Genomic DNA, 27510 nt, shown 5'->3' with positions numbered 1-27510 from the left:
TTTGATACGAAATTGTTGGTGAAGGAAACTCTTTAAGGTGGAAATCACCAAAGCGTCAAAACCAGCAATAAGGATGTCATCCACATATACTAATACAAAGATGGTTGAATTCCCGTAGCCCTTAGAAAAGAGGGAATAATCTGCAGTCGATTGAATGAAGCCCACACTCATTAAGGCAGTAGAAAATTTGGCGAACCAATTACGAGAAGCCTACTTTAAACCATAGAGAGATTTGTGGAGGCGGCAAACAACGTTCTCCCCCTTACGATGATAACCAGGAGGTAGAGTCATATATACTTCTTCGTCAAGATCACCATGCAAGAAGGCGTTATTAACGTCAAGTTGATGAAGTGACCAATTTTTAATTGAGGCAAGAGCAAGCAAGACGCATACAGTAACGAGTTTGGCCACAGGAGCAAAAGTCTCATGAAAATCAACACCTTCAGTTTGGGTGTACCCCTTGGCCACCAAACGTGCTTTGTACCGTTCAATAGAACCATCAGAGTGTCGTTTAATTTTGTAGACCCATTTACAACCAATGGCTTTCTTTTGAGGCGGCAAAGGAACAAGTGACCAAGTATTATTGGTTTCAAGAGCCTCAATCTCTGACTGCATGGCATCTTTCAAGTCAGGTGACAACATTGCTTTAGCAAAGCTAGTGGGTTCTTCAGAAGAGGAAAGAGACCTGATAAACTTAAGATGAGAAGGTGAGACCTTTTTATAAGATATAGAAGAATCAAGAGGAAAGAGTTTACCGGCATCCGAAGAAGATGATGTGGCGTGAGTAGCCGAGCATATGTAGTCCTTCAAATGGGAGGGGGGATTATGCGACCGGGCGGAGCGACGTGGCAACAACACAACTGGGGGTGGGGAAGGGTTGTGTGAGTCGACTTCATCCCAAAAACCCTTGAGAATAGTCTAATAAGATGCCAAAGAAGAGGTTCCTTGACGATAATTAGAAATGCTACGTCGGATCTCAAAAATTCGAGGAGCATTTTTTTGAGAAAAACGATCACGAAGATCATCCCAAACCTCGTGGGTAGTAGAGATGTAAAGAATGCTATTAGCAATATCAGGTGAGAGAGCATTTAGCCACCAAGAAAGGACCATGCTGTTGCATCGTGTCCATGCGTGAAGTTCCAAAGAATCAGCGGCGGGTTTAGGTAAGGAGCCATCGATAAATGCAAGCTTATGTTTGGCCTCAAGAGCCATCCGCATTGCACGATTCCAAGTGGGATAATTATCGCCGCGTAAAAGCTGCGTGATGAGTATAGCACCAAAATTATCTAAATGATGTAGAAAATATGGAGAAGAACCATCAAAGTTGATGGAAACAACATTAGTGGAAGCAACAACAGCTGTAGCAAGAGCATTGATAGATGGATCCGTCATTGTAAAGGCAGCGGAAAGAAAACAACAACGTAGGGATCGTTGACTGCTCTTGAAAAAAAAATAGCGTCACTTGAAAATGTTTGGATCGTCCTAAACTGATACCATGTTAAGATGATTTTGTGTAGGAGTGATTTTGTATTACTTCTTCATGTATATATATAATACAATCAAGTAAAGAATAAAATAAATGTAACATGCTATACATAAGGAAAGAAATTATTTGCAACGGTCATATAATCTAAGATCTCCAACGGTCATATTATCTCCAACGATCATATTTTCCAAAGATCTCCAACGGTCATATGATGGCTAATAGCTACTACGAACTCCTCCTCCAACTCCGAAAATCGTATGGCGAGAACCTTCGACGAACAGCATCCATCCTTGCTTCCTCCTCTCCTTTGACTCTCTATAGTGAAAACCATATTTTGAGTTGTAACTATTTTTGTTGAGGTGGTATTTGTGAATGAAGGCGAGGATCATCATTTTAGTAGAAACCGTACCCTATCTGTGGTGGTTCATTGTTACCAGAGCCGAATGAGATCAAACCCCAGAATTCCAAGATTGAAAAAATTCGAGTATATGTTCATTTCTTGGGGTTATTGTGAGATCAAGACCTTAACAACTTTGTTCTTGAAGTCCCTAAAAATGCTGATCGATGAACCAATATGCAAACTCCATATGTAAGATGCAAGGAAGAGGAAAAGGCAAAGCTTGTGTATCTAATTTGAAATTAATCATCCAAATCGAATTCTGGTGTGCTTGAATTTATTGGGCCTTATAAGTTCCTTATAGGATTTCCCACGTTGATGCACTTTGGTCCATGGTAATTGCGATCGTTGCTCCGATAATGGAAAGCTCGAATTCTCCTTGTTGTCTATCAATCCCTTTATGTTTTTCAATCATGCTGCTCCTCTTCTCTTGCTATATTTCAAGTTTTTTCCAATGATGGGATTCAGGTTTTGTAGATTTATGCTTACCTTCTTAACTGCTACACAAAGATCTCTCAATACAGTCTTTGTATTAATCAAATCATTGATGATTGGGGAATATACTTTGCTTTTTCTCGAATTCTTCTCGAGTTAATTCGTTCCCTGTTCAAGTTCTCATCGGTAATCATAGAGAGGATAGAATTACACATGGTGAAAGGGAAGGAAAATCAAGATAACCAAAGAGCCAAACCATGCACAAAGAAACGTTGGAGAAGAAGTGGTGAGGACTGAAAATGTGAGTCAAAAGTTCTCGTCATACAGTCGCCGCCGAAGTCGGAGGAGGATGTGGTGGTGGATTCGGTGAGGTGTATTTTAGTGTTTTTATATGTATATGCGTATGTTGGTTACTTGACCAACAAAGGTAACAATCAAATATTTGAATACTAACAGTGGGTAACTTAGAATTATGCAAAAACCTAAAGGTGGGCGCCATGAAAATTTTCCCACTTAAGTGGATGCCCGAAAAAAAAAAAAAAAGGAAACCATAAGGTGTGGAGGGTCAAAAGTATGATTTTTAGAAGGGAAATTTTTTATAAGTTGTGGAGAGTTGGAAATTTCAACCTAAGACTTTCTAGTCTTATTGTATCCATGGAGGCTACCACTAATATTTGAAAGTCATTATCAACATTTGGTTGTATTTGATTAATATTCTATTAATTATTGAAGGACTCAAGTCAACATAGATAATTTGGTTGGTTACTAATAAAACATTCTAAAAAATGATAAATATGATATTGGGTAGCAAAAAGATTTGTGTTTGTTGGTCTAGTTGTATAGATTATGCGTAAGCTATCATTGTTGGCAACCAAGTTCAATAAGGTTAATTGGGATTCGTATGCAAATGCAACTTAATTGTACAATGGCAATAATATACTATAAGGAGGTATAAAATTAAACGAAGAATGGAGCAATGGATAAGAATACAAATGCATGGATAAAAATACGAAATACATCACAGATTCATAACTCTTGTACAAATCAGTGTTGAATTTGATGACGTGACTAGGTTATGCGATTAACAAAGCTAACTTACTAGTGTAAATCAATGATTGCCATTGGATTAGAATACTACACATGGCTGGATTCTGCAACTTATTGAGCACTCATTGGGAGATTTTCCCCAAGGAGAGAAGCCAAATAGAATCCTCCACTATAAGCTAGCGATCAATGATGTTCAAGTCTTTATATCTAAGAAGGGGTTCCATTTCTAATCTATCTTGTTAGCGTTCACATGTAGGTCCCCCTACTAGTGTTTGGTGGAGAGCTATGAAAGAGCACATAATCAGTAGAGGATCAAGGCTCTCTTATATCAAATTCTCACATGAAAGTCACTTTCTTTACCTATTTGTTTTAGTAATTTTTCTTTTTTTTGGGGTGGGGGGATAAGAGGCTCATCTGGGCTAGCATATGTGCACCTCGACTACATCCACAAGGGAGCTTTTATATAATTAATATAGGTAGAGCTTCACCCTTGGGCCTCAGGGGATTCGAACTCTGATTTCCTATGTGGAAGCATTGTTTTAGTAATTTATTTAATAATATTTTCAACCTTTTATTTTCATTTCTTTCATATTCTAGTTATTTCGCTACCAACAATACAACACTAGAAGCATAAGATATCCTAATTAGTGTAGTTTTCCTAGTAAGATGCAAGAGTCATGATTAAAATAGACCATACTTAGTGTAATCAAATTATCTCATAGATATTCATAATCATATTCTCATACGCACCACTAGTCATGATATATTATTCATTTCTTATATTAATGTTTATAGGTTGTCCGACAATTTTTTGTCAACAATTTCAAATGTATCAACCGGTTTGAATGAAATGACCCACAAATCTTTAGTGTATGCAACAAGAGCATTTATAAGAGAATGGGTATTACATGGCGTCTGATAAAAATTTTCAAACTAAACAGTAAATTTGTGTCTTGAGTATAACACACATAAACTACAAAAGACTTATGAAGTTTAGTAATACAACCTACATCAACACGGTGATCAAATTTCCACTAAGATATATAAAAGAATAAATTTTTTGTATATTTGAATTTGATACCCAAACCCTAGTCCCTATTGCAACTATTATTTGTTCTCTTAACAATTAGTCACTCACTCACCTCTTTTTCTTTCTTCTTATTGCTTCTCCAACTCTCTTCTCTAGCTATGTAAAGTATCGCTATTAAAATTAACACCAAGAAATCACGAATAGAAATGGAAACAAGTCCAAGCAACAGAAAGATTTAATTTTGTTCATACACCAACATGGTGTGCTGCTCGACCGATGGAGAACAAGAACTTTCACTATGTACACAATGGAGATCTCTCACCAACGCCATAATGGCTTACAAAACTTTCACCCAGAACCTTAAGGTGGAAGTCCCCAAACCACCTCACAATGACTCTGTAAGAGAACCAAGGTATATATTTATAGAATTTATGGGTCGTCCCAAGTCCTTTGCTTCCACCATAAATCTTAGCAAATGGTTCATTCAGGCTATCTGTCAAAGTATGATTGTGTGAGATCAATTTTCAAACTAATTTCAAGGATTCTAGTCACACATAACAACTACTCTCATTCTTATTTCATCTTTTTCATTAGCATGTTGGATCAAACTTGTAAATGCCCCTATGTGGAGAAGCGATTTAATCCATATTGAATGAATTAAAAGAACTAATTGCAAGACCCAATATAACCTTAAAAGAATTGGTTAGAAAGGATATGCATATCTTTAGGCCTTTTATCTAATGTGGCCTCAAATAAAGCTGATTGGAAGGCAATCCCATTTAGTTGGGACAAGGCTTGTTGTTGTTCTTATTGTATGTCTAACCAAACTTGACATCCCATCCTTTCGATCCATACATCTCTTCCAAAAGTATCTACAATAATTTCCATATTGCATGTCTTGAATCATTCAACTCCTTGGAACACATAGGCTTGTTAATGACTCCACTATCCAACTGTTTTTTAATATCCATCCTTGAGAAAACTTCATTATCTTAAAAACTTAATATCCTTGAAAGCTCCACCTTCTCAAGTAGCCCTTTTACACAACTGAACCGAAGTTTCAACCAATCTAGATAGGGGAGAAAAACAACCAAATCCAACAAATCTCACTTAAGTAGGATGTAAGATTAGAATCCAAACCAAAATCACATAGATTGATTAAAAACACCATAAATAATGACAGTACAAGATCATGAAGCATACCTTCTTTGCGATCCATTGGAGACGATACACTGTGGAGTCTTTTCTTCAATCCCCCATTAAATCAAACTCTCTTATTGACAATAGGGTCTTCTCCTCTAAGCTCATTCATATTCACTAACTTAATAGAACAACACTCTCTTAACTCATACCTTATGTACAGAGAAAAATGTGTGATTGATTAGGGTTAGATGAAAGACCTAGCATCTCTTTATCTAGGCAAACTCATTAGATCTTCCATCAAGATCTAATAGTCCCTAGTAGCCCACACTAGGCAGTCCTTCTTTTTTTTTGGTAAATAACACTTCATTCATGAACTAAGAAAAAAAAATAGACCCGCAAAAGAAAGGAAAATACAATAGATAGGTGCATGAAAACACAAGGTTCGGTCCGAACCAAGGAGCGGAAATGACCAAACTGTCGTACATGCAATAGACGGGGTCATCCAGGCTAAGGGATGGGTCAAGCCCACGAAACCCTTAGAGCAGTTGTAACCAATACAACAGCAGTTAAGCACCAACACCCACATAAGGGGGGAACACACCACAAATGCGGAAATTTACACACCACATGGGTGGACGCAAAACATGCCACAAGGGCGGACACAAAAACACACAAGGGTGGAACCGTGGTTGTCGCGTAGGGAGCAACAATATTGCGGAAAAGGTCTGGCCTGCCATCCATCACAGCCGTAAAGGCGTACCTGTAAAGCCTTCCACAGAAGAACTTGGACTCCAGATCTGGGTTGTTCTGTGGTATGCACCAAATCTCCCTGCAACCATAATTTTTTTTATTTTTTTATTTTTTTATTTTTTATCCTAAAAAAAAGAAAGAAAAGAGAAGTGGGAGCAAACAAACAGATCGGAAAGAGAGGAGACAGATTGGTAAGAACAAACAAATCTAAGGGAAAAACCCCAGATCTGGTGATGGAACCAGAGAAAGGAGAGACGGAGAGCGGAGGTGGGAATGACGAAGACAAAGATGGAGATGGGTGAGGAGCAGAAGCCGGAGACGGGAAAGACGGAGACGAGAGAGACAGAGACGGGAGAGACAGAGATGGGAGAGATAGGAGAGGAGCGTTCAGAAACAAATCTGGTTTTCGAACCAAAGAAGGAGAAGACAAAACAGAAGGAAAAAACAATTCCGATCTGAAGTTCAGCTTCGAGCAGAGGAGGGAAGGCAAGAAGGTGGGAAGAGGAGAAGAGAGAGAAATGGAGGCGGAGAGACTGCAGAGGCTGAGACTCTCCGCCTCAAACAGCACGTTGTTGGGGAGCGTTCAGCGTGGGCCGGGAGACTAGGGTTTTCGAAGTTGCCAACGAGTTCAATTTTTTTGACCAAGCAACCACTTCAATGTCTTTGTTTTTACTAGGCAGTCCATATTAGGGTTTAGTAACTATGTCTCCCATATTAAACTAAATTAGGAAAACCAAATAAAATAAGATACAATTAATAATGTTCACCTTATGTGGAGTATTTCACCAGTATTCTAATATTCTACCACTGGCCATATTATGATTATAATCAGTCAAATAAAACAAAACTCTTTTTGTTTTTAAGAATAAAATTGAAAAACACATTGAGAATGTTTTGACCTTTATGTGCACAACTTATGGAGTCATGGCAATAATTGCATCTTTTAAGCTACACTAAATCATCCATGGTTCAAAAAAAAAAAAAAAAAAAAAAAACTCTTAACTACATTGAAATGGATGCAATATAGTAGTGTGACAATTGAATGACACTATGTGTCATTCCCTTATGTTAGTACAAATATCTTATTTTATATGAGTCAATGCTCTGAGAGAGTATACTTAATGGTTCTCATGAATCTTTATGTCATCCTTTGATAACTCAAATTTAACTTTATGTGTTATATAATATACCTTAAAGCTAAAAGTAAATGTCCTAGCATTTGCTTAAGATAACACATACCTTAAGACTTACATAATATGCAATATGGTAATAATTGTGAACACCCATGTGTCACCAAAGATCTTTATTGAATTCAAACATTAGGTAATCAGTGTACATCTTTATTACACAACTGAGCAAGATACAAGAACTCTCACTAAGAAACCGCATCTGAGGATGTCCCCAAGCCCATAGTCACTATGTGTGTCTCAAAGACATTAAGACAAAGACCCTTAGTTAGGGGATCTACAACCATATCATTTATACAAATATTTTTTCACTGTGATATCACCTTGTTTAACATTTTCTTTAATGGCCAAATACTTATTTTCATGTGTTTAGACCTTGTAATACTTTAATTGTGTTAATAAACAACATGGTAGAATACCATAGTACAGTTGGATACATCTATCCACAAAGTCAAAAATTGTCAACTAACTAATAAGATTCCTTAGCCAAACTACATAAGTAGTTGGTCCATAACACACTCTAAACTTTGCCTACATTGTAGAAGAAGCAAATATACCATGCTTCATATTTTCCACGATTCTACCCCTCCAACCATCAAGAAAATATAGTCTAATGTCGGCTTTTGATCATCCTGACAACCAGCAAAGTTAAAATTTGTATACCCAACCAACTACAAGTTTGGAACATGCTTGTAGATTAACATATAACTTATTGTCCTCTTTAGGCACCTCAAAACCTTCTTCATAGCAACCTATTGATCATGACTAGGGTTTGACTGTATCTACCAAGTGCACTAACATAGGGTACTTTCTTCATATGTTCTCTCTTAACATCATTTCTAGAATACTACAATAGGCTCAGTTTATCTCCCTTGAGAATCAAAACATTCCCAAGTTTGCAATCCAGCATACAGAACATCTTCAAAATACAATTTACATATGCACTTTGAGTAGCCAATAAATGGCATGAATAATCCCAATGGACCTCAATGCTTAGGACAAAAGATGCCTCACCAAGGTCCTACATATCAAAATTTTCAGACAACATTTGTTTGGTTTGATGTAGTAAGCCAATCACTAATAGCAAGCAAAATGTTGTCAACATAAAGAATGAAGAAGATAAAATCCTCCCACTAACTTTACTATATATACATTGATCTTCGAAGTTCTTGACAAAATTAAATGAAGTCACACCACAATCAAACATTAAGTACCACTATCTGGACATTTGGTTGAGATCATAAATAGACTTCTGGAGTTTACACACATAATGATCAAAACCATCCATCACAAAACCCTCTTATTGAACTATATAAACATCTTCATCAATGTTTTCATTCAAAAAAAAACAGTTTTTACATCCATTTGGTGCAATTCCATATCAAAATGAGCTACTAATGTCATAATTACCCTAAAAGTGTCCTTAGAAAAGACAAGTGCAAAAGTCCCATTATAGCCAATTCCTTCTTTTTGAATAAATCTCTTAGCTACCAGACTGGCTTTAAATCTCTCGATCTTTCCTCAGGAATCCTTCTTGATTTTGTACATCCATTTGCAACCAATGAGTTTATAGCCTTAGGCAACTCAACATGTGATATCTCCCTCAGGATTCTAACCTGGTTAAATTGAACGTTCGGAACCCGAGAGAGCTAATGTGGCTATTCTATGGGCATTGAGGATAGACCCACAAGTCAACCCACAAATATGGAAGTAGATGTTCCATACCATGTAGGTGTGCAAGGAGAGAACCAAAAAAGGAACACTGGTGGATACTCCAATTTCAGAAACTGCATATATGAAATGTTTCCATCAGGTAAATCCCATCGCACTACAAGTCTACACCAGTATTTAATCGCTTGTGTGTACACATACTTATCCTAGGGAGCTTGGTTTAGTACAACTCTCTTAGTGGGCCACCCTGGTCGATCTGTGGACCACCAACCATTCCCGGCTGATGCTATTTAGTGGGAGTTAAAATGGTAAAAATGCCTCAAAACCTTACATGAGGGGGGGGGGGAGATGTCATTTCTTGAAAACATAGAGGGAGGCTTAAGAGAGGAAAGGGAAGTAGAAGAGCACCAAATCACCAATGCTCTTGAGAATGGTTTGACAACATATTTATATAGTATAAAGTGGAGGATTACCCACTGCTTTCATGAGGCACATCTTATTGCTGACTTCCTTGCAAAGTCAGCGGCGAAGGATCAGACTTCGTACCCCATTGGCGAGTGGCCCGGCCACAACCAAAAGGAGCTGCAACAGGATGTGTGGCAGCTTCTTAGGTTCAGGTTTGGTTTAGGCCAATTAGCCCTAGTAGTAGATGTTGTTGGTTTTGTTCTTGTTTTCGCTGTATTTCATAATAAAGGAGCCAGCGAGTTTGGTGTGTTAGACAAAGTAAAGTTGCAGGATTGAGTGATTTGTTCCTCTATTTGTTTATGCTTCTTTCATTTATAAATAGATAAAGTTTGATCCTTGTATCTAAAAATAAAGAATAAATAAATAATAAATAAAAAAATCATGAATGGATTACTTATTGTAGAGGGATTTGGTCCTTCTAGTGGAACTTGTGTAGAAAAATAACATTTTATTTTATCATGTTGTGCAGTACTTTGAAGATCCAGCAAAGGAAATTACATCGTAGGTTTTTCCAGTGGTGTGGTGTAGTGGGATTCCAAGATATCCCTAGAGGAGTAGGTGTATTGATCCCCAGGGCCTGCCTATAACCAGCAAAGATTGTCAAATTTGCTTCTTAAGCAGATATACAGTGAGCCTTAACACATCTTTGTCATCAAATTTTAGAATCTTAAAGTTGAAGACTCATTCATATATATCTCTGCAAGTGCGGCGTGCAATGCTGCTCCAATAGGAAGCACATCCTCATCAAGAAAGAAGTGAGGGGAATGTGGAGAGTGAACAGATCCTGCTGCTTCGTTTCTGATTCCAATACCGAACATCACTCCAGGAATCACTTCCTGATAGAAAGCAAAATCTTCACCTGCCATCACCTTCCCGCCTATCATTACGTTATTGGGACCAAGAAGAAGCTTCCCTACTGTCTTCACATGTTCATGCAACCTCTCATCATTCATCACAGCTGGGTATGATGGGTACTTCTCTTCCATCAAGTTGATCATCGCATTACATCTGTGTACACCTGCCTGCTGTTCGATAACCTGCAAACAATCTCATACAGAATGTAATTTGTAAACCAGCCCAGCTCAACTGATTTATTGCAACAAATAACTCAAAACTCATAAATTAACTATTCCGCTTAAAATCCCAAATTCCTGAGAGTAAAGATGGAACTCATAGACACTTGTCACCATACAGCAAACTCTTTTAATGAATGGAGCACACTTCTGGGATGTAAGAGTTGGACCAAACCATTGCATGGGTTTTGACCTCTGGTTCAGAAGTCAGCTTGCTCTGGTTATCATCTCCATTCACACTAACTGCATCTAGATTGCCCAAGAAGTTAATAAGTCCCGGAGAAACAATGACCTTCTCAGCACTGCAACAATTTCTCTGGGTTTTTTAAATTAAAAGGTTCCAATGAATCTGCTAGTCTACACATAGAAAAAGACATTCATATATTCAAATTATGCCTCCAGCCTTCCCCCCCCCCTCTTCTTCTTAGTTTTCTTTTCTTTCCTTTTTTCTTTTTTTTTTTTTTAATAATATTTACCTGAAACATATTTTAGCATGATTACATATACTCAACCCATAAAGTTTAAATAACAACTAAAACAAAAATTATGCCTCACTCTTTTTCTTTCTTTTTTTTATTTATTTATTATTTTTTTTTTTTTGGGGGGGGGGGGGAGTGGACATTTAAATATCCTTTTTCATATATAAGCACTGACATGTTACTCATGTAAGATCGAAGAAAGACACATCAAAACAATACATTAAAGTATCTACAAGCAAACGTAGCCAAGGAACGTCTTAAATCGCCTGAATGATGTTCAAGACTCTAAACGAGATATCTACACAATAGAAGACATTCACTGAACTATCACACACGTAAATACGCTTCTAAGTGCTCAAGAATGAAGAACAAGCGACCAAGACCACACACATAGACTAGGACAAGTGACACCTTATGGAAGATATTTTGCACACTCATATTTTTATAAACATGAGTGGTGCTGAACCTATAACAGAGGTGCTCAACCTATATGAATGATAAAGTGGTGCTGCATTCGGGTGTGATTGAAAGTCATATGCTTAAGCCCCAATTTAGGGCACCTAGGCCATGATTTAACGACATATGTGATGAATTACTGACTTGCAGTTCAACACCAATAAAACGTTAAGTGCAGTATGTTAGCAATATTATTCAGGTAAGTTCATGCCATTTTAGGAATGGTAACATTTTTTTGCAGAATTAAATACCAAATTTTGCTAACCAACAATTTATGTTAACAGGAAGTCACTAGGAAAAATATTAAACAGAAGGAACCAAGTAACAACAAGATGAAAGTCATGATTTAAAATACCTCTTTTACCCTCTGCTGGAGTTGATGCAGGCCATCAGTGGTGAGACTTCTCAAAGTGCCACCAAATTCTACATATGAAGGAATCGCATCTAATGCCGACCCTCCTCGTACATAGGTAACAGAGAGTACCTTCAACAGAAAGCTAGCATTAGCAAGAAGTCGCACGAGATATATTTGATCAAAACTGCTAGTAGGAAATATAGATAAGTTTGTGGAGCTTAAAATGGAGATTCTTTGAATGTAAATACTGAAAATGGGACTTTGAAGGATAGGGTCATATGACATGAAACGAGATGACAACTTGTGTTAGAGTTGCCACAGAGGTTCTAGGGGAATCAAAGGGTACATGCCATGACAATGGAACTTGGCGGAGGCATAATTAGACACGAGCAACCATTAAGGCTAAGAAAGCTAGTTTTAAGGGATGCAAAACATTAAAGAGTTAGCAGATCTAAAGGATATAAAATTGCCAGGAAGCTAGTTTCAAGGCATGGCAAAATACTGTGGTAGAGAATATAAAAAGATATAAAATTGCTAAAAACAAAGTTAAGAAGATTGCATGGAAACCACGGGCAAAAATAATGAAGATTTTTACAATAATCTTGATGAAGATTGAAATATGAAAGAAAAAGGACCAAAACACTGTTTGAAAAAAATATATTCTAATGCTAATGTTGCCATCATGCATCAAGTGGAGAAAACTTCTATCCTAATGCTACTGATAGGTTAGTTTTCATTTTCAGTCTTAGAAAGTACTAGAAAATTTTCACATACAAACGCACATGGTTTTTTTTTTATTATTTTTTTTTATTTTAATAACATAAATATATACATATTTTCTTTTAAGGGAATAGATAAATGATCGAGCTTAAATTATTTTTTAAACGTTCATGAGTTATTAAGTTGATTGATGTGGTTATTAGGCAGATTCTTGGGGTGGGATGAAATATAGTGAGAAACTTTTTGGTTGTGAATAATATTTATGGGAGAAATAAGGGAGGTGAAGAGACCTAGTGTTTGGGTGAGATGGTGTTAGTTGAAGAGGTTTACCTCTTAAGGATAGGTGGGATGTTTCGTTGGCAGTCTGATTCAACGAATATTATACGGAGGTGGTTTCAAAGGGTATATTCAATGAGGAAAAGGCATGTTGTTATGGTGGAAGGGTATTTTGGTCCCATGAAACAACATACCATAACTGAATTGGGGTTCTATTTTTATACGGTAGTATGATAGTATGATATTCTATTTCATTGCAACAGTCTTAGGAAGTTTCTTATCTAGGAAAATTTTTGAGTCCCCTATACATACTCCATGTTTACTCAAACTCCCATACTGGTACATTCACATATGACCCCCCCCCCCACCCCTAAGAATATGAATTCCTACTTCTCCCTTTCCCCTGATCTTTTAGAATACCCAAACTACCCTCTAATTTAATAGAATTTCCTAATTTCTCTCCTCTTGCTTTATTTTTTTTTATTATTAATTGTCCAATATCTATTATTCAATAACTATCCTTCCTATCCTTCACCCAACAAGAAATCAATGGCAAATTGTGGATGGAGAACATCACAAGAGGACTATGTGGGTGTTGGTTATCTCTCATGCAGTGATGAATCTAATAATAGTGGGAGAGGGGTGTGAGATTTCATCGACAATGAAGTTAGGAAAGAAGATTGTGTTGGTTGAATTCAATTCTGTTAGAGTTTTGGTTCATATAATTTTATATTTCTTGTTATCCAAGGGTATTCACGTAATAGTGCTCTTTCCACCTTATTATAAATAGAGGGCTTGAGATCACACTAATAAATTCAAGCCATTCTACCACAATCGATTTTCTCAACATGGTATTAGAGCCAAAGGTCGTTTAAGGGAAGAAAAAAAAGGGGGAAAAAGAGGGAACTAGAGAAATTGATTATCTCTCTCGATTTTCCTCACCGTAGCGACTCTCTCTCACTGCTACTGCCTCCACCTCCTCTGCCATCTGCAACCACTACCATCATCACTTGCCACAACCAAAGACTGATGCAATTCTCCTAGCCGGCCACTGCCTCCACCTCCTTCACCTCTACAACTAAAAAATAGAGATCATAGTTGCAAAACAAGGGGGAAACCATTCTAGCGCTTGCAAATATCACCAAACCAGCACCTTCGATTCTTTTTTTTATTCAGCCTCACCACCTTCAAAAAAAAAAAAAAAATTGTAACTATGAAAAAGGGTTACCCAGACAAATGGGATTGATTCTTAGGAGACTTTTGCTCCTGTTGTGAAACTGAACACTGTCAAAGTTTTGTCGTGAACAAAGATTAGAACTTGCACAAACTAGACACAAAGAATGCCTTCTTGCATGGGGAATTGGAGGAAGACGTCTATATAAAAATCCCACATGGTTTCTCTAATGACAATACTGCAAGGAAAGTTTATCAGTTGAAAAGGTCAATTTATGGGTTAAAACAATTTCTTTGATGCTGGTTTGGATGCCTCCAGAAGACAGTGACCTCTATTGGGTACAAGCAAAGCAATGCTGATTATAAACTGTTTGTCAAGAAGTCAGGTACCAATATCACACTTGTCATTGTTTATGTAGACAATATTGTCATCACAGGGAATAATGACAAAGAAATTCAAAGGTTGAAATACTTTCTTGGCAGAGAGTTTGAGATTAAAGATCTAGGAAAGTTACAGTACTTCCTAAGGATTTAGGTGGCTCAATTAAAGAAAGCCATAAACCTATCCTAGAGAAAGTATATCCTAGATTTATTATCAGAAGTGAGAATGTTGGAGTGTAAAGCAGTTGATACCCCCATTGAGGCTATAGCTAAACTTAAAGAGAAAGAGGGAGAACTAGTGGACAAAGGAAGATATCAAAAGCTAATAGGGAAGCCTATGTTGATAAGAGATGGAAGGCATTTATGATAGAGGAAATGCAAGCAATGAAGAAAAATGACACTTGATAGTTGGTTACACTTTGTTCAGGAAAAAAAACCCGTGGGTTGTAAATGGATGTTTGTAGTTAAACAAAACATGGATGGATCCATCAACAAGTTGAAGGCTAGACTAGTTGCAGAGGGGTTTACCCACACATATGAGATTGATTATCAGGAGAAATTTGCCCCAGTTGCAAAATTGAACACTGTCAGAGTTTTGTTGTCTGTAGCTGTGAACAAAGATTGAAAGTTGCACAAAGTAGACGCAAAGAATGCCTTTTTGCATGAGGAGTTGGAGGAAGTCTATATGAAAACCCCACATGGTTTCTCTGATGATAATACTACGAGGAAAGTTTGTCAGTTGAAGAGGTTAATTTATGGGTTAAAACAGTCTCCTAGATGCAGGTTTGGATGCCTCTAGAAGACAGTGCCTCTATTGGGTACAAGCAAAACAATGTTGATCATAAATTATGTGTCAAGAAGTTAGGTACCAATATCACACTTCACATTGTTTATGTGGACAATATTGTCATCACAAGAAATGATGGTAAAGAATTTAAAGATTGAAGGACTTTATTCGCAGAGAGTTTGAGATTAAAGATATAGGGAAGTTACAATACTTCCTAGGGATTGAGGTGGAGTCAAAGAAGGGTATATATACCTATCCCAAAGGAAGTATGTCCTAGATTTATTATCGAAGTGGGAATGTTGGGGTGTAAAGCAGTTAATACCCCGATTGAGATTGGAGCTAAACTTAAGGAGAAAGAGGGAAAACCAATGGACAAAGAACGATCTCAAAGGCTAGTAGGGTAGCTTATTTACTTATCTCACACCAAGCCAGACATTGGTTATGTCGTGGAGATAGTGAGTCAATTCATACATGATCCATATTTAGCTTATATGAAGGTTCTTACCGAATAATGCAAGTATTTAAAGGGAACGTTTGGAAAAGGAATACTTTTGTCACTCACCCCCCCCCACCCCCCCCCCCCCCCTCCCCCCCTCCCCCCCCCCCCCCCCCCCCCCCCCCCCTCTCCCCTCCTTCTTTTTTTTTGGCCCCCCCCCCCCCGTTTTCCCCCCCCCCCCCCCCGTGGAGGGCCCCGACCCACCTTTCTTTCCGTGCCTCTCCCCCCTCCTTGGTCCCCCCCCTGTCTCCCTCCTGTCCTCTTTTTGGCTCTTGGCTGTCTTTCTTGTTGTTGTGTTGGTTTTGCTTCTCGCTGTGGGGGTCCTTGGTGCTTTCTTTGGTTCGGGATCTTGGTGGGTTTGTGGTTTTTTTGTGGTGTTGTGGGTGTGGTTTTCTTCGGTTTGCTTTTTTGTGCTTGCACCTCGTGGTTGTGGTCTGCTGTTTTGGGGTTGGTGGTTTGCGGATTCCGGGTTATCTGGGGTGTTTGTGGACTTTGGTCGAGGTTGGAGTGTTCTGGAGGTTGGTTTGGAGGGTGGGGGGTTTCTTTTGGTTTTGCTCTCTTTTGATCTATCTATATTTACTTCTTCGAGATGCTTTAATTACTTTCAGTGGACGCTGAGCCATGATTTCTTCTTACTGTGCTGATAGATTGTTGTGCGGTTGGGTGTCCGGGGGCTTCGCCCTGCTTGTGGTCTTGGTTGTGCTTAGTCCCGCCTGGTCCGGTAACTATCCCGTGATGGTGTTTGGGAGAGTACTCTAATCATTCATTATGAAGTAGTCACGGTGGGATTTTGGGGATACCATGCTTGGATGAGATGGCTTGTGTTTGGGTGGCTAGATGTTCTGGTGATCGGGACTCATTCTTATGGGCGTGGTGGTGGGTGTGAGGTTCGTTGCCATTAGGTGCTAGTTTCGGCATGCGCTAAGATGTTGAGGATCTTCTGGTTAGGTTGGATAGTGGCTGTTGCGGCGGGGTATGGAGTTGTTTTTGGGCCGGGGGGTCTATTTATAGATAGCTGATGGGGTAGGGAGTAGAGATCTTCCTGTTAGATGTATTTGGAGATGGTAGTATTAGTTTGTGAGGAGGATATTGGATGGGAAACCTATTTCTCTAGTTTACTAATGAGCATTCTTCAGCACTTATGTTTCGGCGATTACCTTTTCACCAGGCACCAGGTCCGACTTATATCGTAGATTTCGATGTCCAGTGGCTTTGGGGTGCTCGCGCCGGTCCGTGAATCCCTTGAGTTGGGGCTTGGCCCTGGACTGTTTGGTTGACTGTTGTTTTGTTGGCACGGGTGCCGTGTTGGAGGGGTGTTGTGGTTCCATTTACTGGAGATATTCGTTGTAATACTATGGGGCTTTTGATGAGCCATCGGTGTTTGGGAGAGTTTGCCCGTTTGGACACTTCTACGCTGGGCCTTTGGGTTTTGCCGGAAGATCTCCGGAGGCTATTTACTTAATTAGAGACTTTGGGGTATGAGTGTGGGTCTTCTTGGTTTTATTGCCTGGCTTTGATGGTCCCTGGTGTTTTTGGCAGTACTGAGAGAGTGTTGCGTTTTGTTGTTGGATTGTTGTGGTTCGGTGACTGTGTTGCGGGGGGCGTTGTTCCCGTCGTTGGGCTACATCGGGTCCTTTAGCCTATATCTATTTGCACTGGTAATGGATGAATTAACCAAAGACATTCAAGTGAGGTCCCCGGTGTATGCTTTTTTGGATGTATTGTGTTGTTGATGAACCCGTGGGGATTAATACCAAATTAGAATCTGGAGATTCCCGTCGTTGGCTACATCAGGGTCGCTTTAAGCCTATATCTATTTGCACTGGTATGGATGAATTAACCAAGACATTCAAGATGAGGTCCCCGGTGTTGCTTTTGGGATGATATTGTGTTGTTGATGCCGTGGGGATTTACCATTAGTCTGGAGTTGCTTTGGAATCGGCTTTACTTAGTAGATCGCGTTTTTAGTTTGTAACTTTAGTCTGATCGGCGATGATGGGTGGTGTACTTGCGATAGGGTTTCTCGGGTGTTGTTTTGGTACCTGGTTCAATCATGTGAGGTGTTTGGAAGATGAGGTTTCCGTTAAATAGGGTGGTGGTGGAGAGGTCGTCCGGGTCTTTGTGTCGGCGTTTCCTTGCTTGGAATTTTTGGCCGTTGTTCGCCGCTTGTGTCGTGCGGTGTTGGGTGTTGTCTTGATCTCGTTGCGTGGGATGCTGTGGATGGTGGCCTAGGATGGATAGTAGCGTCTTTGGTTGGTGGTTGCTCCCTGTGTGCTTGGAGTCGTTTGGGTGGCCCCCGTTCCGCCTTTGCTCCCGTCGGGGTGTATATCCTTTGGGCTGGAGCTGGGGTGCCTGTCCTTGGAGGTGGTGGGGTTGTTGCTTAGGCCTTGTTCTGCTGGCCTCCGCCGTTGGGGCTCTGTGTTTGTTGGGGCTTGTGTGGGGTGGTGGTTGTTTGTGGGGGTGGGGGGGTAGCTTCATCCAATACTAAAGCTGAATACAAAGCTATGATTCATGGAGTTTGTGAGCTATTATGGTTGAAAAGCCTGCTAGAAGATATTGGAGTCCAAATTCCAAACCCTATGATGCTATATTGTGACAACAGGGCTGCCATTAGTATTGCAAATAATCATGTGCAACATGATTGAACTAAGCACATTGAAATTGACAGATTTTTTATCAAAAGAAAGCTGGAACAAAGGCTCATCTACATGCCTTTTGTAAGGTCCGGAGACTAAGTGGCAAATATTTTCACTTAGGGTTTGAAGGAAGGAGATTTTCTTCTTATTGTAAGCAAGTTGGGCATAACTAATATCTATGCCTCAACTTGAGGGGGGTGTTAGTTGAGTTCTATTAGGAGTATTATGTTAGAGCTTTGGTTCATGTTATTTTCATATTTCTTAATACCCAAAGTAAGGATATTTATGTAATAGTGCTCTTTCCACCTTATAAATAGAGGGCATGAAATCACACTAATAAATTCAAGCTATTCTACCACAATCGATTTTCTCAACAGATTGTGATGGAATGTGAGTTCCGGTAAAGCCAATATAATTCCCCATATACATTTTTGAAGAAAATAATCAATGCAATTCCAGCTCTGAAACTCGGTGTGTTATTCAATAGAAGTAAAAACAATGCGCCCATGACTAACACAAAAATTAGTAGGTCCCACTTCTTTATGGAAAAAAGAAATTTTCACAGGGGAAGTAAGATTCTTCAGACGGATTGGATCCAATGACCATGATTACGATTTCATCCATAGTGAACTGAAGAAGCAACATAAAGATGGTACTGGGTATTTAGACCCAGATCAGATAAATTGTAGACATTGGTGTGAAGGTATTTCTGCAACTAAAGCAACACTATCACGCAGAAACTGCTTGCACCAGGTTTTATTACAAAGCTTAACAGAAAGGATAAGATAGCTGTTTAATTCTTTAATGATGCTAAGACCCACTCAGTGTTTCACTCACTAACTGAACCGAACTCCTGCAAATCTTAAACATAAGAAAGCAGATCTATGGGTAATCTAAGTTAAAGAGTAGTGAAAGTCGCAACATAAAAACTTGAAGCCACCACTTAAACATAAATGGGAAATTGTTTCTTAGCTTTTAACCTCTTATTTGAAATGGTGTATGTGCACAAATCAAAGTGCACAACCTATCTCTTGGTTCAAGCTTGTCATTTTTTTTGGGCCAGGCTACAAGAGATGGTGGAGTTTGATGGGGTTGCAGGGCAGAGGAATGGATGGAGTGAGTGGGTGAGGGCAGGGGAGAATTGGGGAGGGAAGAAAGGGAGGTGGGATTGCATTCTGATTTTGGCAGAACAGGCAGGAAATCAAAAGAAGAATCAAATATAAAATATTGCAAAAAAAATTGGAAAATTAGTCAAATAAAAAGGGACAGAGAAGCTGAGATTTCGTTAAAAGAGGGATAATTAGGGTTTTCTAAAGATCAAAGAAGAAGGGGATGTAGAAGTTCACTTTTTTTTTGGGGGGGGGGGGGGGGGAATCAGATATGAAAGTTAAAGAAGGGGAGTTCGAGTAAACATGGAGTTAAGTATAGGAAACTTATAGAAACTTTCCCGTCTTCACTTGTTACTATTTTCTGTTTTCTTCTCTGAAATAGGAATTTATATTTTTCATGTATGGCAGCAAGAATTCATTAGAACTTCCTATTTTGGCTTGAAGCTTCTCAATAGAAAATACTTTCTATTTGGGATCAATCCTTCAATCGATATGATTAGTCTAGATTTATTTCAATTGCTACTTGTTTCTTACTGGGTACGGTTTCAAAGCCTACTACAGCTGACCCTCTCTTGGGGAAATGGATCGAATAACCTTGTTACTGCCTTTCTAATCAACTTTATGCAGCCAAATATTGACCCAGGGTACCTTCTTTTGGACAACCGAGAAGATCAGGAACGCTGTAAAAGAAACATATTTCCTAGAGTTTGAAATGTAACCCTAGTGTTTGATCTACACAAGCATGTTACGGCACCACTCAGCCTGAACTATCATTGCCAAAATACTACTCAAATCTGCATAGCTTATAATAGGAGCTTGATTTAGGTATAAGGAGTTTAACCCACCACCATGATTAGCATGGGAAGGTTTACTGTAAAAATGGATGAATGACCAAGAAAAGACTACATCTAACATTTAGCCAGCTCACATGTTCTTAACTGACGCTTATGGCTTCAACAAATACAAGGACAAGAGCAGGGTCTATAAAAAATTCTTAGCTGGTCCAATGTAAAATGTGATCAAATCAGATTCCAACTTCTCAGTTTCTATCCTCCTCCCTCTCCAAAGGAGCCATATGCTATTTATTCATCTTGAGGAGAGTCAACAGACTACTTTTACCCTATCAGTTCTCCATAATGGTCCTGGAGTTCCTCTCACAGATACACCTGGTCTCCCCGCTGATCATCCTTCCTCTGCTATGCTCCAGTGTTATTGAGTATCTTGGGAAGGAAAGCCACACGGAGGAGTATTGTAGGAGACTACCCGATCATCCCGAATCCACTTCCTATCACAGATGTGGCTAAGGTCAAGGCCATGGAGAATCTGACTCATACACCTGGTCTCCCTGCTGATCATCCTTCCTCTGCTCATGCTCCAGTGTTATTGAGTATATTGGGAAGGAAAGCCACACGGAGGAGTATTGTAGGAGACTACATGGTCATCCCGAATCCACTTCTTGTCACTGATGTGGCTAAGGTCAAGGCCATGGAGAATCTGACTCTGCCCATGCTCAGCACACTCAGGTGACACCACTAGCAACCCCTAAAGACTCTGTCTCACTGGAGAGATGCTTATGTTGCACCACATGTTGACTAGGCCAGATGCTTCTACCTCTCCAATTGATCCATCACCTGCTGCTTCCACCTCTCAGTCCAAAGTTATTATGCTTTCAACCTTTTGCACTCAGCTCTATCTTTTATTTGGTCATTGTAGTTCTACTAATGTCTCATCCTGTATAATTTACCTTGGTACTACAGTCATGTGACTAGCTCTGCTAGTTTTCTCCAAGTTGTATATCAAGCTCACGCATTGGATTGCCGATATCCCTCTCACCTTTATTTATGAACAAACTGGCTTGGTAGGTAGAAGAGTGATGTCAGGGCTGAAAAGTAGCTTACTTGTTTTTATCCCATGTGCAATTGACAAATAGATTAAAATTTAACAAAGTAGACCAAGAATTAAGCTAAACCCGCAAAAGAAGTATAGGAAGAGTGTCACTCGTCACTTTCAAAATAGGGTTAAAGTAGTAAGGAAAACAAAATATTCTACAGGCACCTATCAAACATACAAGATTAATGGCCAGTGAAAAAGAAAACTATGTTAGGGGCATACCTGACTATGGAGTGGATCCGTTTCTGTTGAGATGAGGAGCTGCAATGATAAGATTGCAAATGATGTGGCAAGTACTGGATTTGCATTCCTTTGGGGCATTGCAGCAGGACCATCTCTTCCTTCAATTTTTGCTTCAAAGACACATACAGCTGCTAGAGCAGGTCCTGCATTGGATTCTATGCTTCCCGTGGCTAGTAGGTAGTTAACATGCATTCCAAAGATTGCTTCAGCCTCACCAAGGGCCCCTTCCTTTATCATGTGAGCGGCTCCAGCACCACCCTCTTCTGCAGGTTGAAAGAGGAGTCTCACAGTTCCCTTCAACATCAAGCAATCAAAAATATCAAGGCATTTCAACCGAGTCAAACAAAATATGGACTTGATTAAAATAATAATTAACAAGACCCTGGAACTCCTCGCTGCTGCTTCTTGTTCAAAATTGTTTTGAACCAAGACTTACTTGGACTTACTGCATCTAACACTGTGCTAGAAGCACATCCACCAAAAATAAATTACAGGAAAGAGAAACTGATGAAATAAAGGTTGAAGGGTGGAGACTTAAACCCAAGACTTCTTTGGACTTACTGCCTCAACCACTGTGCTAGAAACACATCCACCAAAAACAAATTACAGAAAAGAGAAAGATGATGAAATAAAGGTTTTAACCAAATGGCTGCTCCAGAATCTCCAAGACGAAGTCCTCTGATTTTCATTTAAACAGAATATGATATTTGCAGCAAAGTGACAACACTAACCCTTCCCACACACCCACACAGAGAGTAAAGAAAATTAAAATTAGACTGGAAGCGAGAAATCCAATCAAAGACTATTGACCTGCAGATTATGTTTCCGTTGATTAAGCAATTTAGCAGCTCCAAGAAGCATGGTTACATGGGCATCGTGGCCACATCCGTGCATTTTACCGTCAACTTTGCTCTTATGCTCCCACTCCACAAGTTCCTATACTGCCTCTCAAACGCAACGAAGTCAAACAGAGACAAGAATGAAAAACGAAAGCAAAAGAAGTAAACAGAGACAGCAACAAAGCATTAGTGAAACAGGGATTGCAGTTTGCAGAGACCTGTAACGGAAGAGCATCCATGTCTGCTCGTAGGGCAACAACGGGTGGAGAACCAGACCCAATCAGCGCTACGACACCGGTTGTGGCGAAGGGGAAGGAATAAGAGATGCCGAGCGTATCGAGTTCTCTACGAATAAGAGCGCTGGTGTTGTGTTCTTCGAAACGAAGTTCTGGGTTTTCGTGTATTTCTCTCCTGATGGAAACCAACCAGTCTCTGTCTTGTAAAGCGGAGTCCATTAGCTCTCTTGAGTAGCTCTCGTCAAAATCCCCATGCAATCCAGAACACGGAATCGGTAAAATGATCAGAAAGAAAACAATAGTCCACATCTCAGATTTTCAGACAACAATTGGAAACAACAACTAACAAATGATGAACATTAAGAATCAATCAATCAAACGACAGCAGCCCCAGCTACTGAAGTAGAAGTGTAGAACTATCAGGAAAAAGAATCCTAACCCACCAACCCAGGTTGTGAATCAAGAGTTGGTCGACCGACGATCAAGTGAGTCATCAAACATATTACACCTGTTGAGTTTCAATTTTTAGAGCCAATCTTTTTGAGCAGTCAATCGGTCAGTCGATCCTTGATTGACCTACTCGAATGTAGTCGATTGGGCTGAAGAAAAGCCGCACAGTCAATTAGTTTCCTTTCCTAATGCCCTAAATCTTTTCCTCCATAAAAACAAGAAAGATGAATTTAGAACGATATGGACTTTTGGATTGTGGAATTTTCTAGGATTTGGAGTTGGCGAGCGGCACAAGCTTGGAGCGTTGTGAACTTTCTCTTCTTCTTTTGCACTTTACTATTGTTTTGATTAGATAATGGCTGTAATAGATATGTTCGAGTTACCTTTATGCAATTCATAAATTTCGATTCTTGTGCTCCTTTTTTAGTTCTTGATTTTTTGAATACCATTTGACTAAAAAATAATAAAATTTTGAATACCGGATCAATATTCAGTTGACTCTTAGCATGATTTTGATGTACATAACTGTTATAAATTTGTGTGGGTGAAAGGGGATTAGAACGATGAGTTTTTACATCTAGCACCTGGAGTAGTTCTAGTTGGCTTATTTGGCCTTACTCAGTTTTCCAAAAATCGCATTGTCTTTCGTTGAATTTCATCTAATTAATAAATGATAGGATGATTTGGATAAAGTAGGGATACCATTGTTGTAGTAGGTGTGATTGTAATAATCCCCATGTTCCTAACCCAAAACCCGAATTCTAAGTCTAAGTACTCGAAGCTTTAACCAGAAGGAGTGGTCCATCCGGATTGAAGCTCATGTTTCAGCCCCAGAGCCCATTGATCTGGATATTGTTAGTGAAGAACCTACCCTATTGGGAACTAGAAGAAGATCCAACCGAGATCCGGATGGATTGGGCAGATGGATGTCTGAGAACAAGGTAAAACCCCTCCACATGTTGATTGTTGCAGCAGTGTTAGTGATCAACCGGAGAGCAAAACATCCAAGTACTGAAGAGTACCAGGGGGCGGTTGTTTAAGACAATTGATTGGAAAATTTTGCCGAAAAACCCTAATTTTCCCCTGGCACCCTATTTAAAGCCTTCCACGACATAAATTTATTTTTTAAGGCTATTGTGGACTAAATGGAGGCAGAGAACACGTGGTTGGTGGAAGGGAACCTTTTTTTGTGAAGAATCTTTCGAATTCTCTCTGATTTTTTAAATTATAGAGTAGTTATTCCTCCTCTAGTTCTATTGTGGTGGTTTGGATGATTTTATTTCTTCCCATTGATGATCTCGATTGAACATGCAAGAGGAGTGCATTTCATATCCGATTCAAATTGTGGATCTTATCGATATAGAATTAATTTCTCCTTTCGGTGTTTGTAGTCTAAGTAACCTCTTTAGAGTTCTAAGAATGTAGTTTAGACTTAGATTAGCCCAAAATTAGATCAATGATGGGTAACAAAAGTCTAATTTCAAACTTGGAATTATACTCGAGACTGGGCGGTTGCGTAAGGCGGTCGACCGACTTGACCAACTGCCTTTCCGACCAGTCGATTTCCAGAGGTTGTGTTGAAGCTATCCTTGCCTAGTTTGAATCTCAGACTCTAATGTAACTTTATAATCTTAATCTAGGGGTTTTCTAGTATTTATTGGGGGTTCTGCTTGAGAGATCTAGCACATTTTTCAATACTTTCTTCGCTAAGATAGGTAAGGACACAATGGAATGTTAAGCATGTTTACTTGTTAATGATGTGTCGTGAATGAAGATTGATGCATTTTACTTTTTGGTTTATTATGAAATGATGTGTTTGGTGCAACTATGATTGGGGAATACCTAGCTTGGTACTCCTAGCTTGGGATATCAGGGGTTGTGGTATAGGACACTGTCCTCTGATGCCCCTGCACTATCATGGTTGTTGTCCTACATTATAGGAGGTCTAGATTACATGGTTAGGTACCCATACATGCTAATACCCTTTCGATAGGGATATTGAAGCTGAGTGACCTGTGATGGCAGTGACGTGGCTCTATGTCATCCAAAAGAGATAACTAGTCCATGAGGAGACTTAGTGATCCACTATTTATCATACAATGGTAGGGTTAGGCTAATGGGTGTCCAAAAGACGACTTGAGTGTTGTGAGGGGACAGGAGAGCTTCCACCCCAACAATATGTGGGCAATCGTAGGGTAAAGGAATGACGTCCAACAAAGGTAATCAATCCATGAGGATTTACATTCCTAGGTGGAGAAGGATATTGGACCAAAAGGACACTAGACATAAGGAAAGGTATTTGGACCACATGTACTGTGTTACCATAGGACCTTGCATTAGGTTTAGATTCCCTAACATGCGCCAATACTTAGACCAATGGTTGTGGTGAGAGAGTGTGGACCTATTCCCCCCCCCCCCCACCATGGTTAATGATGAGGACCATACCTGTTACCCGGAATTCTAATAAAGGTAGCCAGTCCATGAGGAATCAGAGTTATGAGACCTACCTAGAAGAGGATTGGTGGTATATCTTAAAGCATGTTTGCCTAGATAGAGACTCACATAGTTAGATTATTAGTTGCATCCATAACTTGGCATTTCATTTACTCATCTTTTGCTTACTAAGTGATTGTGGTATATATATGGAATTGTTGCCTTACAGAGTTCATTGGAACTCATCCTTGTGGATTAGTTTTGTTTTCTTCATTTACCTTTGCAGATTTAGGAGAAGTTTCCTATGCGTGGGAGAATACCTCTGAAGAGGTATTGGAGATGTCAGTGGGACCTAGTCTTGATCAACACGAAGCTTCTTGAGGGTGAATGAGGTGCTCTTATGGTACCGATTGATGGGAAGAGATCCAGGTTGTCCATCACTTGGATAAAGTGATGAGGAGGGTCTCATGACTCCTTTCATAGAGAAACTATAAGAAGAATACCATAAGCTGATAAAAGGAAGTAGTAAACCATAAAAAGACATATAGTTTTGTTTTTACTTTCGTTGATACATTCCTTTAATTCATTAAGTATTTATTCCTTGAATTCTGGAAACATTTATTCCTTAGTTAATTATTGAACTATTCTTTTGCTCTTAATTATGAAATTATGTGTTTTATTCATTACGATCGTGTAACTAGGGATCTTGTGGCTGTGGATCACACCCATGGGTTGTTGGGGCAGATCCGATACCATCAGGTGGGGTGTGATAGTGATTGTCTAGTTGAAGGAAATCCACAAATACAAAGAGAAATTTAGGGCCTATTTGGTTACATGAATCCAAAGATTTGAAATATGTGGATACAAATGGGAGATTTATACCTGTTTGGTTGTGTGAATCCCTGGATTCATGAAATCTAGGGATTCACCTTTTTACACTACAAATGTGAATATGTAGATTTATGGGTATGAGGTGAAATCTAGAGATTTCACCCCTAGTATAAAAGCGCTAAACATTCGAACCATGACTCCATAGATGGTTTTTCATGATAAATCTACAAATTTCATTCCAAAGATTCAAGCTAACCAAACAGTTAATTTTATGAACCAGAACTCCATAAATTTGAAATCTCCAGACTCAAGTAACCAAACAGGCCTTAGTGAATTGTATGATTGTTTTATCAGTTTGTTTCACTATTTGTAGTCATTCAATTCTTATTTTCTAGTTATTTAATTAATTCCTTTTAATTCCTTCTTAGTAGAAAATGTTAGAATTAAATTGGCTTGAATTATTGCTTGGCCAAATAATTATAAGAAAAGCGAAGTTCGTAAGCAATTTGGTTTCGATTTGGTCTCCGTTGGGATAATAGTCTACTTTACATTACTTGTTTGGATTTCCATGCTCTTGCAGATTGACCAAATAATCATCAAAAACGAAGTTTATACAAAAAATGATGAAGGGTGGAAAAGGAAGAAGTATAGAGTGACGAGATCTAAATTTGAAGTGAGCAAAGAAACACCAAGGTGGTGACTCAACACTTGCTTTCCAACATTTGGGTCCCGAAGGGCCAATCCTCGGTGACCCATCCCTTGATCACCCTGCCATGTAGGGTCAGGCGGCTTCGAGAGAGAGAAGTACTAATCCTCAACGGTCATGGCCAAGTATGTTTGTTGCAGGAAAACATAGTGAGGCTGTCAAACCCCTTTCTTACTTTCCTCTTGTAGTTGTTGATGGGAAGAAGAAAGCTAGATGTATGGTTGAAGACTACTCTAATGGATTTAACAGGTGGGAAATTGCCCTGTTTTTTAGTACCTAGCATCTTTTAGGGACACAAAGTAAGTTCATTCAGGACAAATGGGCTCATGT

The 27510-nt window shown here is 39.2% G+C and overlaps 1 protein-coding gene across 3 annotated transcripts; it reads right to left on the bottom strand.

The window, feature by feature from the left end:
• Positions 1–9799: 9799 nt before the first annotated feature.
• On the bottom strand, positions 9800–23546 carry LOC149018951 (IAA-amino acid hydrolase ILR1-like 5). Of its 3 annotated transcripts, none has more exons than XM_089153065.1 (6): positions 22743–22833; positions 22496–22626; positions 21665–21979; positions 11975–12103; positions 10860–11000; positions 9800–10648 (listed from the first exon to the last, which is right to left on the bottom strand). In XM_089153065.1, exons 2-6 carry the CDS (start codon positions 22577–22579, stop codon positions 10271–10273), a joined length of 1047 nt encoding a protein of 348 aa, XP_089009191.1. In that variant the 5' UTR covers positions 22580–22626; positions 22743–22833; the 3' UTR covers positions 9800–10270. The 3 variants fall into 3 exon arrangements, with proteins under 3 accessions (XP_089009191.1, XP_089009189.1, XP_089009190.1); XM_089153063.1 differs by having other exon boundaries at positions 9805–10648; positions 22496–22621; positions 22743–23546; XM_089153064.1 differs by lacking the exon at positions 10860–11000 and having other exon boundaries at positions 9809–10648; positions 22496–22621; positions 22743–23546.
• Positions 23547–27510: the final 3964 nt, after the last annotated feature.

Source organism: Hakea prostrata, chromosome 4 (assembly GCF_041222555.1).
Source record: "Hakea prostrata isolate BN-2017 chromosome 4, UWA_Hpros_2, whole genome shotgun sequence".
Classification (NCBI taxonomy): Eukaryota; Viridiplantae; Streptophyta; class Magnoliopsida; order Proteales; family Proteaceae; genus Hakea; species Hakea prostrata.
Note: the sequence above shows the minus strand (reverse complement) of the source record. Positions and strands in the feature narration are given on the sequence as shown.

Coding starts and splice junctions, on each gene's coding strand:
- LOC149018951 (XM_089153063.1), bottom strand. CDS start 23,069: ATGTGGACTATTGTTTTCTTTCTGATCATTTTACCGATTCCGTGTTCT. Junction 22,622..22,742: donor TGGATGCTCTTCCGTTACAG/GTCTCTGCAAAC, acceptor GAGGCAGTATAG/GAACTTGTGGAGTGGGAGCA. Junction 12,104..21,664: donor CGGATCCACTCCATAGTCAG/GTATGCCCCTAA, acceptor TTTCTGTTGAAG/GTACTCTCTGTTACCTATGT.